Here is a 15,747-nt window from a genome sequence, read left to right as displayed (position 1 = left end):
TGGCTGTTTGTCCTGTCAAAAACCTGCATGTTAAAAATACTCTGTGCGTGTGTGTGTGTGTGTGTATGTGGGGGGGGGGGACTCCGGAAAATACTCCCTGTTTAAATAAGAGCATCTCCTTCTCTGCTTGCTTTTAGGATGACCCTTAAGACATACCTGTTTTCTCAGGCTTTGAACTGAAATTTTAAATTCTGAACATGCTTATATCTGCTAAGATTTTTATTTATTTATTTATTTACTTTATGTGCGTTTTTGTTATGTTTTAACTCTCTACACTGCCCAGAGATAGATATATCAGGCAGTATAGAAATAGGATGGATGGATGGATCATCCTCTTTTGAAGGCAGGTCATTAGTCTTCCACTTCTGTGCATATATTATTCTGGCTGCCATAGAAGCATACATAAAAAATATTAAGTTAGTTGTAGAAATTACACCTTGTGTTACCCCAGCAGGAAGGATTCTGGCTTCTTAGGAAATGTCATTTTAAATATTTTCTTTAACTCATTATATATCATATCCCAATAGGCTTTAGCCTTCCCACAGGTCCACCACATATGAAAAAAAAGTGCCTTCAGAGTGTCCACACTTCCAACATTTGTTTGAAACATTTTTATACATTAATGCCATTTTTTTTGTGTCAGATACCATCTATACATCATTTTATAATAATTTTCTTTTAAAGCATAACATGCAGTAAATTTTAAATCAGTTTTCCATAATTTTTCCCAGGCTGCCATTTCTATATTATGACCCACATCTTGACCCCACTTTATCATGGTGGTTTTAACCACTTCCTCTCTTGTCTCTTCCAAAAGTAGAAGTTTATACATTTTAGAAACTAATTCTTCATCATTTTCACATAATTCCTTCTCAAAGCTCAAAATCTGATCCTCAAATCCAACTTTAAAATCCTTCTTACATGCCTGGAATGGACTTTAAGATAACCGGCCTGTAATTTCCCGGATCACCCCTGGATCCCTTTTTGAAAATTGGTGTTACATTTGCTACTTTCCAGTCCTCTGGTACAGAGCCTGATTGCAGAGATAAGTTATATATTTTGGCAAGGAGGTCGGCAATTTCATGTTTGAGTTCTTTGAGGACTCTTGGGTGGATGCCATCTGACTCTGGCGATTTGTTAGTTTTCAGTTTTTCCAGACAGTTTAGAACATCACCTCTTGTCACATCTATCTGACTCAGTTCTTTAGCCTCCATCCCTGAAAAGTCTGGTTCAGGAACAGGTATATGGTCTGCATCCTCTGCCATGAAGATGGACACAAAGAACTCATTGAGCTTCTCTGAAACCTCCATATCCTCCTTAATAATCCCTTTCACTCCTTCATTGTCTAATGGTCCAACAGCCTCCCTGGCAGGTTTCCTGCTTCTGATGTATTTAAAGAAATTTTTATTATTCCCCTTTATACTTTTAGCTAAATAGTCCTCAAACTAGGGATGTGTGTTTCGTTTCGGATACAAAACGTTTTGTGAACAAAACAGGCAATTTAGGCTGTTTTGTAGCCAAAACAAAACACCCGATGCTCAAAACAGAAAATTTTGTAGACAAAACAAAACGTCCCTGTTTCGGATACAAAATGTTTTGTTGTTTCGGCTGTTTTGGAGCTCCATTTTGCATTCGCAGAAAGTCTTTCTCCTTCAGTCTCCATTTTGAGTTTTGACATCTGTTTGAATTTCGAGCCCTTCTAGCCTGCAGATTGGCCAGCGAAAGCATGGGCTGATCTGCTGGCAATTGCCTCCTTATTCCTTTTAAGCAAATTTAAGGGTAAATTTTACCCTCATTGGCCAGTGGGGCGGAATGCATTTCATTGTTGTTGTTTCACACTGTTGTGTGTAGATCAATTGCATCTCAGGCTGGGGGGGGTGTGTGGATGTGCATGACCTTTGGAAATATACCTGATTTTTTCCAAAGCTCTGCTGTTGTTGGTGTGTGATGTTGATGTTATTTGGGGTGGATTTGGGGGCAGAAAGGGGGCTTTAGGGGCAGGAGAGTGTTTCAGGTGGTAGTGCCCCAATGGGTGCCTGCTGCCACCCAGATTCCAAAGGAATAGGGCAAAGGGCTGATTTCTTAGGAATTGTTGGAAGTTTACGCTTCTTTAAGGTCCCCCCCCCCAGGGAATAATGGAGGTTTCAGCAGATGCATAACTCCACCTGGGGGGCACTGGGGTGGCTGGGAGTGAGTGGTGGTGTAGTGCACATAGGGTGCCAACCGCCCCCATGGGTTGCTAACCCATGGGGTGCTGGGTTCTGTTGTTTCTGAGGTGTTCTGAGTGTAGATTCTCTGGTAGCATATGAGATTTTCCATGACAAACCATGAATCCACTTTCATATGCTGCCAGAGAATCTGAATCTACATTCAAAACATCTCAGAAACAACAGAACCCAGTACCCCATGGGTTAGCAACCCATGGGGGTGGCTGGCACCCTTTGTGGTCTACACCACCACTCACTCTGGGCCACCCTGGTGCCTCCCAAGTGCAGTTATGGGGCAGGAATTATGGAGGTCCATCATTCCCTATGGGGAAGAACTTTACAGACATGCAAACTCCATTACATCTTTAAAAATCAGCCTTCTGCCCAATTCCTTTGAAATAATTCTGGCAGCTTCCTTGCCCCCACAAGGCACTACCACCCACCCTACTCTGCTCTGGGCCACCCCTTTCTCCCCAACATGAAGCTATACTATTTCCCTAAGGGAAAAATCCTATACTTCAAAATTTCACCAAAATCCAGCCCTTTGCCCAATTCCTCTGAAATTTGGGTGGTAGTTTCCACCCATTGGGCACTACCACCCCCACCCACTAGTTTTTCCCTGGGGCCATTTTTTAAAATCCAAAACGTTTCAGATTCGGATTTTGCAATTTCGAACAAAGAACAAAATTGTGGTGTTTCAGATTGGCTGGTTTCGAACAAAGAACAAAACAGGGGTATTTCGGATTCGGGCCAAAAACAAAACAGGAAAAAAAACCAAAAACACACAACCCTACCTCAAACTCTATTTTCGCATTACTTATTGTTACCTTGCATTCCTTTTGCCACCTTGCATTTCACTGCCACACTCAACTTTAGTTGATTTTTTTTGTAATTGTTTTTATCTGCCGTGTTTGACTTTACTCTGCATTGTTAAAAAAGCGTTTTCTTTGGCTCATTGAGCGACTAATGTTTTGAGAAACTACTAAACTATGTATCTGAAGTAAAAAGTCATTGATTTGTGAAAGATTACTGTAAAGAGCAGTAGAAAATATTGATAAAACTTCAAGGAAAAGATGGTCATATGTTATGATGTCTGATCTTGAAGATGAAATATTTTTCTCATTAATTCCTTCTGTTGCAGGTATTTATAAGAAATTATAGGCAGTAGAACTGTTTTGTTTTACCTTACAAAATCTAGAAGAAAACTTTTTAAAAATTTAAATAAATATTAAGGTATAAGTAAATAATCTGCTTGAGTCTTAATGTCTTGTCAGTTAAGCAATGGAGTGGGGGCACCATTGTTGGGCTGTGCTTAGGGCATCAGTTGCCCTTAATCTGGCCCTGGGTAAAGGCACTGAAATGGCAATCTTCCGCCCCCAAGTGCAGATGGAAAACAATGTGCATTTATACAAAGATGAAACTCACATGAAGCACTACAAAGAAGAAACTCACACGAAGCACTACGAGAGCCAGCGTGGTGTAGTGGTTAGAGTGCTGGACTAGGACCGGGGAGACCCGAGTTCAAATCCCCATTCAGCCATAAAACTAGCTGGGTGACTCTGGGCCAGTCACTTCTCTCTCAGCCTAACCTACTTCACAGGGTTGTTGTGAAAGAGAAACTCAAGTATGTAGTACACCACTCTGGGCTCCTTGGAGGAAGAGCGGGATATAAATGTAAAAATACATACAAATACATACATGCATGGGGAAGCTTCATTTCTCTTCTGCATGCAGTTCAGTAAGGCAAAGTCCTCTGACTAAAAGGGCCTTACAACTCAACAGAAAGACGTGGTGGTCTGTTGGTTTGTACAACAGGATGATGTGACCAAGGATGCAGCTCCCCAAAAGCAGAAGATGGGCACTTTAGCTGGATTTTCTCCCAACATTCAAGTACCTGTATGCATTCGGTGCTGCATGTAAATGAATAGGAAATATTTATAGTATGTGTTTTACACATGTGTATACCGCTCCAAATTCATTTCTCTCCACAGTTTACACAATAAAATACAGCATAAAAATTAAAACAAACACTGTCGTTTAATTGGTGACTAGTAGAAACAACCTCATATGTAGAAAAAAATGAAAGCTGCAACATAAATTGAATACACAGAATACCAGGAAGGCTGATGAAAGAAAACGATTGAATGGTGCGGGGGTGGGGGGGATATTCTTGGCTGGTTTGATTTCAGTTTTCTGACCAGGATTCCTACCTGACTGAGGTTTTATTTATTTATGTGTTTATTTGCTGTGAACTACAATTCCCATCAAGCCTTGCTTGCAAATCCCATGGAAATGGCAAACAGCTGGCTCCTTATCACCTGTGCAAGGTGTGGAGGATGGAGTCATTTAGTCCCTGGCTGCTCTTTGGCATGTTCTTTTCTCCTGCTCTGAAGTAGCTGCTGCTTCTTTCCTGGGTCTGGGTCATTCCACTTTTCTTAGTTCTGTAGAGTTTGGGTGAGTGAGAAGGAAAATATTTCACTTCCAAAGAGGAACCAGCAGGGAAATCCTTGCCTGTAGAGGGGGGATATAATCAGGAATGAAGGCAGATGGAGCGGGACATACTGTATTACATGGCAGAGTGAAAGGAAGGAGATTTTGTCACTTTCTCTATTCACAATCAGGGAGAGTAAATTTCCTGTGAAAAGTGGCAGAAGATCCTGAGCTGTCTTTGTTAGGCAGCTGAGTAAGAGAACCTGCAATCCAAAACCATAGGGATATATTATTTGAGTAATAAACAGGGTTACAAGTCACCTTAAGTGGTGCAGCAGGGAAATGCTTAATTAACAAGCAGAAGGTTGCCAGTTTCAATCCTCGCTGGTACTATATCAGGGCAGCAGTGATATAGGAAGATGCTGAAAGGCAACATCACATATTGCACGGGAGGAGGCAATGGTAAACCCCTCCTGTATTCTACCAAAGAAAACCACAGGGCTCTGTGGGTGCCAGGAGTCTACATCGACTCAAAAGAACACTTTAGCTTTTTACAAACGTGGTTAGTATTGATTAAGAGCTGCTAAGCAAATGAATGCAAAGGCCTGAGATTTTAGAGATAGGGAGCACAAGGCATTAAAGCAGTCCATTCACAAGACTGAACCTACCTCAGCAAGAGATGGCTGAGGAAAATGAAGTGAGCTGGAAGAGGGCCCAAAGCCAAAATGTAGGGTCAGGATAGGTTATTCAGTCCCTTCTCTGGGAGCTGGGTTTTTCCCCACTACACAAATATGTTTCCATATATTTATGATACTCTTGGATTGTATATTTAAAAAGAGAGACAAATGTCTGCCTATTACAAAGAAAGTTGACTGCTTCCTGGGATTCATTCTCTTCCCATTCCTCTTTTCATCACTATTCTGCAGGCAGAAGTTCAGCAACCTCATCTGGACTACTTTCATTTACCTTGGTGCTCTCTAGAGTGTAATGCTGTTTTTGTGAGGTGCCCTATGGAGCAAGAAAACCCCAATGGCCCCCCATCAAGCAAGGGTTCAGAAGGAACAGGAAACGGCCCTCATGCCCTCCCGGCAGGGAGTACGGGAAATTCCCCGCTATGGCGACCATGGGAACAGGTTAGCAAAGAACAGACTGGGGAACAATCTCGCACACGGGAAGCCCAACAGACAGAGTTCCCCAAGAGAGTGATGCCTCCATGGGTGCTGGCAGAGGCTGCGTGGGGTGATGACACTCCAGCACTGTCGCCCTCCTTCCGTCAAGATGCCGAAGCATGCCAGAGGTCTAGGAAAGTGTCTGCTGAGAGGCACACAAGGGAGCTGGAGAAGCAGACCCTTCTGCCAGAGGACACCCACCTCTTGATCAGGGAGCCTGGCCCACAGACCTGCTCCCCAGGAGTGGGTCTGGCTGAGGCTTCCCTGATGAGACAGCAGGAGTGCCAAAGGCAGAAACACCAGGTGAGACTCTTTTTATTATGACCTTCCTATTGGCCACAGGCAGAGATGGGCAAAATACTTCTTTAAAGTATTCTAGATATAAAATACCCGGTAAACAACCAATAAAAATACAAAATGTTGAGATAAGAGCCTCCCCATCTCCGGCAACTTTTTAAAAGGCACTGAAGACACTTTTGTTCACCCAGACTTGTAATCAGGCTTTTAATTAGATTTATAGTTTTAATACTTTCAATGTTGGGTTTTAATTATTTTAATGTGAATGATTTTAATATTTAAATCATTTTAATTGTAAACTGCTCAGACTCAAGTTTTGGGCGGTATAGAATTATGTTAAATAATACAAAAATATAAATAAATAAATAGTATTTCAAAATACATGTTAAAATACAAAATACAATGCCTGAAAAAAGGAAATAATTTTGAGATGTTTGTTACTTATCTGAACTTGTTTCTATTTAATTTAATTTAAACAATACAAGTTTTTCAAAGAATTAATCACTCATCATTTCTCCCAGGGGATGTTCTACAGGAGCAGGATAACTGTTCCACAGAACCAGTTGATGTTAGACTTGTATTATATCTTTAAAAATAGCCATTGGACAATGGGATACCCATACAACATAATAATGAGCTTAGAGTTGTCCTGTAAAGCTGCAGCTGGAGTATTTACAACTTTTTACATGCTCAATCAGATCAATAATTCCAAATCAACCTGTTTCTTTTGGCTATGTTTGCTTTTTTCTCCATTCTTGCCACCCTCCAAGGGCATCTGCACGCTTTTTTTGGAGGGAGGGAGAAATATACACCAAGAATGTCAATAGAAAACAAAACACAACAGGCTGTATCCAATGTTAATCCTGCTTAGAGTAACATAGGAAAATGCCATATACTGAGTCAGACCATTGGTCTATCTAGCTCAGTATTGTCTTCACAGACTGGCAGTGGCTTCTCCAAGGTTGCAGGCAGGAATCTCTCTCAGCCCTATCTTGGAGATGCTGCCAGGGAGGGAACTTGGAACCTTCTGCTCTTCCCAGAGCGGCTCCATCCCCTGAGGGGAATATCTTACAGTGCTCACACTTCTAGTCTCCCATTCATATGCAACCAGGGCAGACCCTGCTTAGCTATGGGGACAAGTCATGCGTGCTTCCACAAGACCAGCTCTCCTGAAATAACTGAAAGTTAGTCATGAGAAAGGCTGCAATCCTATAGCTGTGACATAGTCAAATGAGCAACAAGTTGTATTTATGGTGAAGCAATCATATAGCCTAATCATATGGGGAGGAGAACAATTCCTTTTGCCCCAATTAATCTATTCCTCCCTTAAAATAAAGAAGATCCTAACTGCCCCAGAAGTCAATGTGGTGAAGTGATTAGGTTGTTGGGTGAGGATTGGGAGACCCAGATTGAAGCCCTCACTCAGATAGATCACTGGGTGATGTTGGCCACTCACTATTTCTCAGCCTAGCCTACCTCATAGGAATGTTGTGAGGATAATAGGGGGGGGGGGGCTTGGGATAGTCTATATGGAGTCATTTGCTCCTGTGAGGCTTGCTCGCCCTCCCTCTGTCACAATGTGACCAACTTTATAGGCTGTTGTGATGGGAAAATGGCTTTTAGAACATTAGAAGCTTTTAATCCAGTCTAAGCAAATACAGCTCTTGATTTCCTGTATTGTTCTGTGTGTTCCACAGTGATTCTGAGGCTGTTCTCATGCGCAGGCTAACCCAGGCTAGGGAAGCCCAAGCCTGAGTTAGGCTGGCCGTGTGAAGTGCTGGGATCCTCGCAGATCCCAATGCTCCCATGTAGCCTGACCCCCTTAATAAACCCGCCCGTTAGCCGAGGTTAAAGGTACAGGCGCACCCTTAACCCACCTTCTGGGCATTGTGTTTCTCCTCAGGCAGCATGAAACATATGGCACACACACACCCATGCACTGCACATGGTGCATTGTGGGATACATGGTGGTCGGAACAACTAGTTCCAGCACCATGTAACATCACACTTCCCCCATGCAGTGCTGCTCATCTGGGCATGCAGGAACTTGCTGAAGATCTGGAGCTTGGTCATCTATGGGGAAGGTGAATTAAAAGTGGATTTCCCCTCCTTCTGCATAGTCCCTGCCTGCTTCCAGTGTTTGTGAAAATTGCCTCAATGTGTCCCACTCCCACCACAGCCAGGTAACCTGGAAAGCCAGCTAGGCACTCTGCATGCCCTCCAGCAATCTGACCACAAAGCTCTCTAAAGGTAAACTTCAGACAGAGAATATGCTGATGCTTGACTTCCCAGAGAGGAAAGAAATGGACATTAGTCAGTCACAGCAAACAAGAGGGGACATGGCTGGGGAGATATTTGTAAATTACTCTGCAAAACAGCTTGCCTAAGCCATAGGCAAGTTGCAAATTGACACAGAGACTGGACCAGAAGAACTCCAGCCTCCTCAGGTCATGTTTCTAGTTGCAGCATTGCAGCTAGAGGGACAGAGAAACTTTAAAGCAAGCAAACTGTGAGGAAAGGAGTTCTGTTGCATCCAAAATCAGGAGGTGGAGTGGGATCTGCTCCCTCTTGCCCTCCCCATGGACTCTCATGCCACCCCCACCCTTCATTTCCCATTTTACTCACAGGGACAGTCTCTCTCTCTCCCCTTTGATTTTCACATTTGGCTAGCTGACCAGTCAGCAGCAGAGTAAAACTATTCAAGCTTCAGTGGGCAGAGAGGGAGGAACAGAGCACACACACAAGGATGCTTGGAAACCAATGGATAGCCTGTTATGATTAAAAAAAAAAAAAGCAGCTCCTGAAGTTAGAAAGCAAAGCAGTGATGGGCTAAGATGTATTTTGGTTTTGGCAATGTATTTTAAAAATACAAAATACCTGAGCAAGTGTATTTTAGATAAAAATATAAAAGTATTGAAAATAAATATTTTAAATACTTGTATTTTAGAAACTGCCCATCTCTGGCCACAGGGACAGTTATCGAGCTGTAGTTGAGATCTCTGCCCATTTCCAAAGGGGAGCTACAGGCTGTTATGGCCTGGATATTCTGGAGGCTCCCATGTCTTATCTTTAGGCCTCAGTGTAGTGAGCAGCCTGCCTGATCTAATAGAGTTAACAGGAAGTGAACCCTTGTCCTTGGGTGACAGACGGGCAACCCTCGGTCCTAACCAATCGGTCAACCAGGTGGGTGGGACTTGAGGGCTGCTGAAAGGAAGGAACTAGAGAGTGCCAGGGAAGAGAGGAGGAATGGAGTCTCTCACATGGTGAGTTCACAAGAAATTTCTGAGGGTCAGAGATTTGCAGGGGTTTGATCTTGCCAGGGTTTGGGTGAACTTCAAGGCAGAATAAAACAAAAGTTTTGTGGCTTCAGAAGTTAGTGCCGGAGAAGGTATTTCTAGTAAGACTGTGTTAGAACTTATTTCACTTTCTGTGTTTTGCTTTGCATCCCTAAATATCTGTTTCTTGTGGGAATGAGCCGACTCTCTGCAGCCGACTCTCTGCGGGACACCTCAGCGTGAATCTCCAAAAAACACTTCAAAGCAGTTCCCGGCAATTTCATTGCAAACAAACCTGATAGTGCCCCGCACTTCAAAACGGTTCCCTGCTCTCTCCATATGGGGATTGGAAGTGAGCGAAGGAGGCACAGAACAGCCCACCCCACACTTCAAGTGACCCACACTTCAAAACAGTTCCCTGCTCTCTCTGTAGGGATGGGAAGTGCACTCCTGTCAGGATATGCAGCTAAGCTTGGCTCTAAGCCGCCTTGATTTGAATTTCTGCATTAAGACAAAAAGGACTTTGGAGAAGTGAGCCAGGTGCAGCTTTGGATATGCCAGTATTCATGCAGCTTGGCTCTGCATATTGAAAGCAGGCATATCTCCTAGCATCCTTCCTTAAGATTCCTCCTCACCAACTTTGCCCACTTCTCATCCCTATAGAGCAGGGATTCTCAAACATGGGTCCTCAGGTGTTATTGGACTTCAACTCCCATAATCCCCAGCCTCAGTGGCCTTTGCTTGAGGATTATGGGAGTTGTAGTCCAATAACACCTGAGGACCCAAGTTTGAGAATCACTGCTATAGAGAGAGCAGGGAACTGTTTTGAAGTGTGGGGTGGGCTGTTTGTTTGTGAAGAGAGAGCAGGGAGCTTCTTTGAAGTGTTTGTGGGAGACTCACTTTGAGTTGTTCCTGCAGTGTTGTGGTGTCCCACAGAGAGTTGGCCACAGAGAGTTGTCCTAGACCCATTTCTTGTAACCTAGTAAGTAATTAGTTAATCTAATTACATGCCGCCTAGAAAAGATCTGGGTGTTTTGAATTTTCTTGTAACCAAGGTAAGAGTTTAAGTGCAACCAAAAGGCTGAAATCTCACCCCAACTGGTTTGTAGCTATGTAATAAAAGGTTTTTCTCTGTTTTTACAAAGCTTCATAGAGTGATTGATTAACCCTCAGTAGAAGGAGGGGGAGAAGCCTCTAGGGCAAAAGGTCTTCAAAAGAGCTGAGCCAGCGTTCGCTAGCCCTGTCCACATGCAGCCCTACACATTGGGAAGCAATTGTTTTTATGTTTTTGCCCAATACAAAGTTTAAAGAGAGACCCTGAGCTAAAGCACTCTAGTCTAAGCGGTCCGATCTCTAAATGTTTGGAGTGTTTGGTGGCAGCAACTTAAACTACCAGAGTTTTCCTTTTCCTTTCTTTAACTTCTTAAAAATCTCAGTCAGCTGCATAGCTGAAAGAGAGGGGTGATTCAGCAAAACCTCCCTCATTAGTTAACTGGGACAGGGTCATTACACTCAGTTAGGTAAACTGGTATTCATTCCTGAATGGTCTGGAGTGACTGCAAAACACACATTTGGAGCATGCGCAGAGTCTTTGGAGATGAATTGTTACTGCCATATGAAGCATCTGAATCTTAATGTATTGCCAGAAGAGTTGTCCTATGTGTTGACATATAAGAACAGCCCTGCTGGATCAGGCCCAAGGCCCATCTAGTCGAGCATCCTGTTTCGCACAGTAGCGCACCAGATGCTGCTGGAAGCCACAGGCAGGGGTTGAGGGCATGCCCTCTCTCCTGCCATTACTCCCCTGCAACTGGTACTCAGGAGCATACTGCCTCTGAGGCTGGAGGCGGCCCACAGCCTTCTAACTGGTAGCCATTGATAGACCTCTCCTCCATGAAGTCATCCAAACCCCTCCTAAAGCTATCCAGGTTGTTGGTTCCACAAGTGGATCACACGTTGTATGAAAAAGTACTTCCGTTTGTTGGTCCTAGACCTCCTGGCAATCAATTTCATGGAGTGACCCCTGGTTCTAGTTTTGTGTGAGAGAAAGAAGAATCTCTCTCTCTCTACTTTCTCCACACCATGCATAGTTTTATAGTCCTCTATCATGTCTCCCCGCAGTTGTCTTTTTTCTAAAACTAAGTAGCCCCAGGTTCTGTAGTCTTGCTTCATAAGGAAGATGCTCCAGGCCCCTGATCATCTTGGTTGTCCTCTTCTGCACCTTTTCCAGTTCTACAATGTCCTTTTTAAGATGTGGTCACCAGAATTGTATGCAGAACTCCAAGTGTGGTCACACCATAGTTTTGTATAAGGGCATTATAATGTTAGCCGTTTTATTTTCAATCCCCCTCCTAATGATCCCTAGCATGGAATTTGCCTTTTTCACAGCTGCCGCACATTGAATAGACACTTTCAACGAGCTGTCAACCACAACCCCAAGATCCCTTTCCTGGTCCGTCACCGACAGCTCAGATCCCATCAGCATATACTTGAAGTTGGGGTTTTTCGTCCCAATGTGCATCACTTTACACTTGCTAACACTGAACCGCATTTACCATTTTGTAGCCCACTCCTCACAATCCATTTTGGATTTCACTACCTAAAAGAGTTTGGTATCATCTGCAAATTTGGCCATCTTGCTGCTTACCCCTACTTCTAGATAATTTTTTTTAAAAAAAAATTCTAAACCGCCCTGAGCCATTTTGGAAGGGCGGTATATAAATCAAATAAATAAATAAATCAAATAAAATTTATGAATAAGTTAAAAAACACCGGTCCCAATATAGATCCCGGGGGGACCACACTTCTTACTTCTCTCCATTGTGAAAACTCTTACTTCAAAGATCAAGGAAAACTATAGATTCTTGGAGGGAAAGTTGTAAGCAGGCACACTTGGTGACATTGCACAATATCATGACTGATCACGTGGCATGCCTGTTAAGGCATCAGACTTAGGCTCCAGTTTTCCAACTTTCTGCAGCTTGAGCCAAAATGAGATCACCTTATCTCTGGTCATAAACTGACAAGGTGTTTTTTGTTTTTGTTTTTTTATCATGATATACATGGTAATGGGGCTGCCAAAACAAAGTGCTGAACAGGACCGGGCACTTCCCGCAAGCCCTCATCTTGATAGGTCTGCAACCCTAATCTGAAAGGGCTCCTCTCTGTTATTGCAGGTGGCATTGGAGGCGGCTCCTCTAAGTTCCCCTGCAGCATCTCAGGCTCCTTCTGACACTGAGCAGGGACAGGTATTAACCGAGACCAAGAAGGAAGATGATGATTGTGATGCCAGCCTCTCAGGTAAGGAGAGGGGAGAGTCTTTTGGGGTCACAGTTCAGGCGGATGCCATGAACCTCCGTCCTCCATCAGCCTGGTCACTCTTGTGGCTCCTTCTCTCCCTTCAGGCAGCTCAAAGACTCCTCAGTCTCCAGGAGATGAAAGGAGGACGGCCACAGGTGATGGGGGGAAGTGTGTGCTGGAACATGCAGAACTTGAGGAACACAGTGTGAGGCTAGAAGAGGAGACTCATTCTGAGCACTGTCAGCAGGAAAGTGCCTCAGCAACTCAGGAAAGCGAAGAAGTTCCACATAAAACCCACCCAGTGGAGGAAGCCACAGAATCTGTTCCTGGAGTTGGAGGTTGCAGGATTGCCAGGGAAAGCACAGTGCTGGCAGGAACTGATACAGGTAAGCAACAGATGCCTGTGATAAATCCAGGAACACCTTTGGCAAGACTTCAGCAACCCTCAGAGCATTCAGACTGATAGAATACTTTCTTTGTAGAAAGTAAGTTATACTCAGGACTCATCCTCTGTCAAAGAATCTACACTGACGAAAGCCTTTTAAATGCTTTTTGAGTGGGAGAAGGTAATTTGACATTAAATGTAATAATAAAAAATGTAGCTGGTGGATCCTTCAAGTTCTGCTATAGCTGGGATAGGCTATATCCCATAGGGATCTGAGTATCCCTTTGAGGCATCTGATGTTATAGGGCTGGGGGTTGTGGGAAGCTCTGCCTCACTTTGAACCACAGTCGGAAACTCAAGAGATCTAATGAAAGGTTAACTGAGCCGGGATTTGCTTACTATGGTTGGGGATTAGTCAGTACTTGATGACTTCTTGAGCTGGAGCTGGAAAACCAAGACCATTAATCTGAAATGTGAATGCAAGACAGGAAAGGAGAGATGGTTGGAATCCACAACTTGCTCTCAAGGGGATCTGCCCAGGGAAATCTTTTTGAAAATCTCTGGGGATCTTTGACCAGGAAAGGCTACTGAATGTAGATGCTTACCATCTTAGGAGGGTCTTATTTGGGGGATGGGGGTTGTTTCTCCCTTGGACTCTGATCCTGTTTCTTTTTCTATCCCGGAAGGTGACCTGCAGGAGAGTGAGAATTGGGGGGTTCCAAGTGGGAGATCCTCGGAACACACTGAACAAGAAGAACAGAGAGAGAACCTCTGGAATCAAGAAGGCCCAGAGAGGCAGGCGGAAAAGCACAAAGAGGAGAAGAGGGCTGAGAAATCCACAGAAGATAACCGAACAGAAAGGGAGGAGAATGAGCAGCTTGAGCCTCAGTTGACTACCCATACAGAGGGGAAACCAAAGGAAGACTTGGAGAATGTCAGTCAGAGCAAAACCCTTTCTGGAGATAAACAGTTCCATGGAAAAGAGAGGCCCTATAAATGCTTGGTGTGTGGAAAGGTCTTCAGTTACAAATCATGGTTGAGAAGACATGTCAGAATCCACACAGGAAAGAAACCACATACATGCTTGGAATGTGGAAAGAGCTTTAGTCAGAAATGTAACCTTACTATACATCTAAGATCCCACAGAGGAGAGAAGCCATACAAATGCTCTGATTGTGACAAAAGCTTTAGGAGTTTACAAAGCCTTATTAGTCATAAAAGAATTCACACAGGAGAGAGGCCATACAAATGCTCATACTGTGAAAAAAGCTTTACTCATCCACACATTCTTATTCAGCATGAAAGAATTCACACAGGAGAGAGGCCATACAAATGCTCACACTGTGACAAAAGCTTTAGGCAGCGAATAAACTTAATTATGCATGAAAGAATTCACACAGGAGACAGACCATATAAATGCCCACACTGTGAAAAAACCTTCACTCGTAAAATTCAACTTACTAAGCATGAAAAAACCCACACAGTGGAGGAATCATATCAATGCTCCCACTGTGGAGAAAGGTTCCCTAATAAATCAGATCTTCTTCTACATCAAAGGACTCACAAAGTGGAGAAACCATAGACCTGCTTGGAAGATGGGGAGAGTTTCCATCACACATCAACTCCTTGTGCATGCCAGAGAAGCCACAGAAAGAGACATTGTTCAAATGCTCACATTGTACTTTTAAAGTGTTGGATTTAATGCAGCCAGTTCTTTGTTTGATTAAAAATGGGGAGACATTTGATGAATGAAGATTTTCCTATTGATTTCACATCTAGCAGATGTCCTCTTCTGAGAGATCTGGGCTTCCTCCCAATGGAGAAGACTGGTTCACCCTCAGGTGGTGGTGAAGACGTTTCCAGTAACTAGCCAATTCTCCATCTGATCATAAACCAGATTCTGCAATGTGAACTTATGACTGAGGAGGAAGAAAACTGTTGGTGAAATCTCTCTCTCTCTCCAGCATTTAGTGGAACAAGCAGCAGCTGCATTTTAGATGTTTTAGATGGGAACATGTTTGTTCTTGTTATGAATAAAGTTGAATGTATTTTTTTCGGTTTGTTCTCCATTTATCTTTAGAGCCCTAAAAAGCTTAGCGCTGGGTTACCTAGGAGAGCACCTTCTTCTGCACGACCCCTACCACACACTGGGATCACCAAGAGAGGTCCCTCTCTGTATGCTGCCAGCTCATCTGCTGGTGACTCAAGAGCAGGCCTTCTCTGTAGTCTGTGCTGTGGAATGTGCTCCCTCTCTTCATTTGTGGTTCAACATCTTTGCCAGCCTTCAAAAGAGCCCTTAAGACACATCTTGTTTAAGCCCGGCTTTTAATAATCTGGACGTTTTAAACTTTTACATTGCCTGTTTTAACAGTATATTGTACTTTGTTTTTCTTGTTTTGTATGAAATGATGCCTTTGTCTTTGTCACTGAAGTGATCAGTATAGCACATATCCTTCCTCTCGCTTCTAGGGGTTCCTTCTATGGAGATCAAGATAGTTGAATTTCATAAGTCAGTTTGTTGGAATCACTAATTATTAAGTAATTAATAATTACTAATAACTCCTGCCTATACTGTTGGTCCCAGGATTTGCTGCTCTCTTGGGTTTGGGATGCATGTTGCTCTGAGATGAAATTTCCTGTGAAATATGGCAGAAGACATTGAGCTGTCATTTTTAGGCAGCTGA

The 15,747-nt window shown here is 43.4% G+C and overlaps 1 protein-coding gene across 1 annotated transcript; it reads left to right on the top strand.

Moving 5' to 3' along the window:
* The first annotated feature begins 4,505 nt into the window (after positions 1–4,505).
* On the top strand, positions 4,506–15,119 carry LOC128344822 (zinc finger protein 773-like). The gene is made up of 5 exons (XM_053295749.1): positions 4,506–4,661; positions 5,564–6,109; positions 12,555–12,678; positions 12,783–13,064; positions 13,750–15,119. The coding sequence occupies exons 2-5, from the start codon at positions 5,648–5,650 to the stop codon at positions 14,643–14,645; spliced, it is 1,764 nt and encodes a 587-aa protein (XP_053151724.1). The 5' UTR covers positions 4,506–4,661; positions 5,564–5,647; the 3' UTR covers positions 14,646–15,119.
* The last annotated feature ends 628 nt before the right edge of the window (positions 15,120–15,747 follow it).

This window comes from Hemicordylus capensis, chromosome 2, assembly GCF_027244095.1.
Source record: "Hemicordylus capensis ecotype Gifberg chromosome 2, rHemCap1.1.pri, whole genome shotgun sequence".
Taxonomy (NCBI): Eukaryota; Metazoa; Chordata; class Lepidosauria; order Squamata; family Cordylidae; genus Hemicordylus; species Hemicordylus capensis.
Note: the sequence above shows the minus strand (reverse complement) of the source record. Positions and strands in the feature narration are given on the sequence as shown.

Excerpts from the sequence above, each read along its gene's own strand:
- LOC128344822 (XM_053295749.1), top strand. The coding sequence starts at position 5,648 with ATGGAGCAAGAAAACCCCAATGGCCCCCCATCAAGCAAGGGTTCAGAA. Across the intron at positions 6,110-12,554 it reads GCCAAAGGCAGAAACACCAG|GTGGCATTGGAGGCGGCTCC; the intron begins GTGAGACTCTTT and ends CTGTTATTGCAG. Across the intron at positions 13,065-13,749 it reads GCTGGCAGGAACTGATACAG|GTGACCTGCAGGAGAGTGAG; the intron begins GTAAGCAACAGA and ends CTATCCCGGAAG.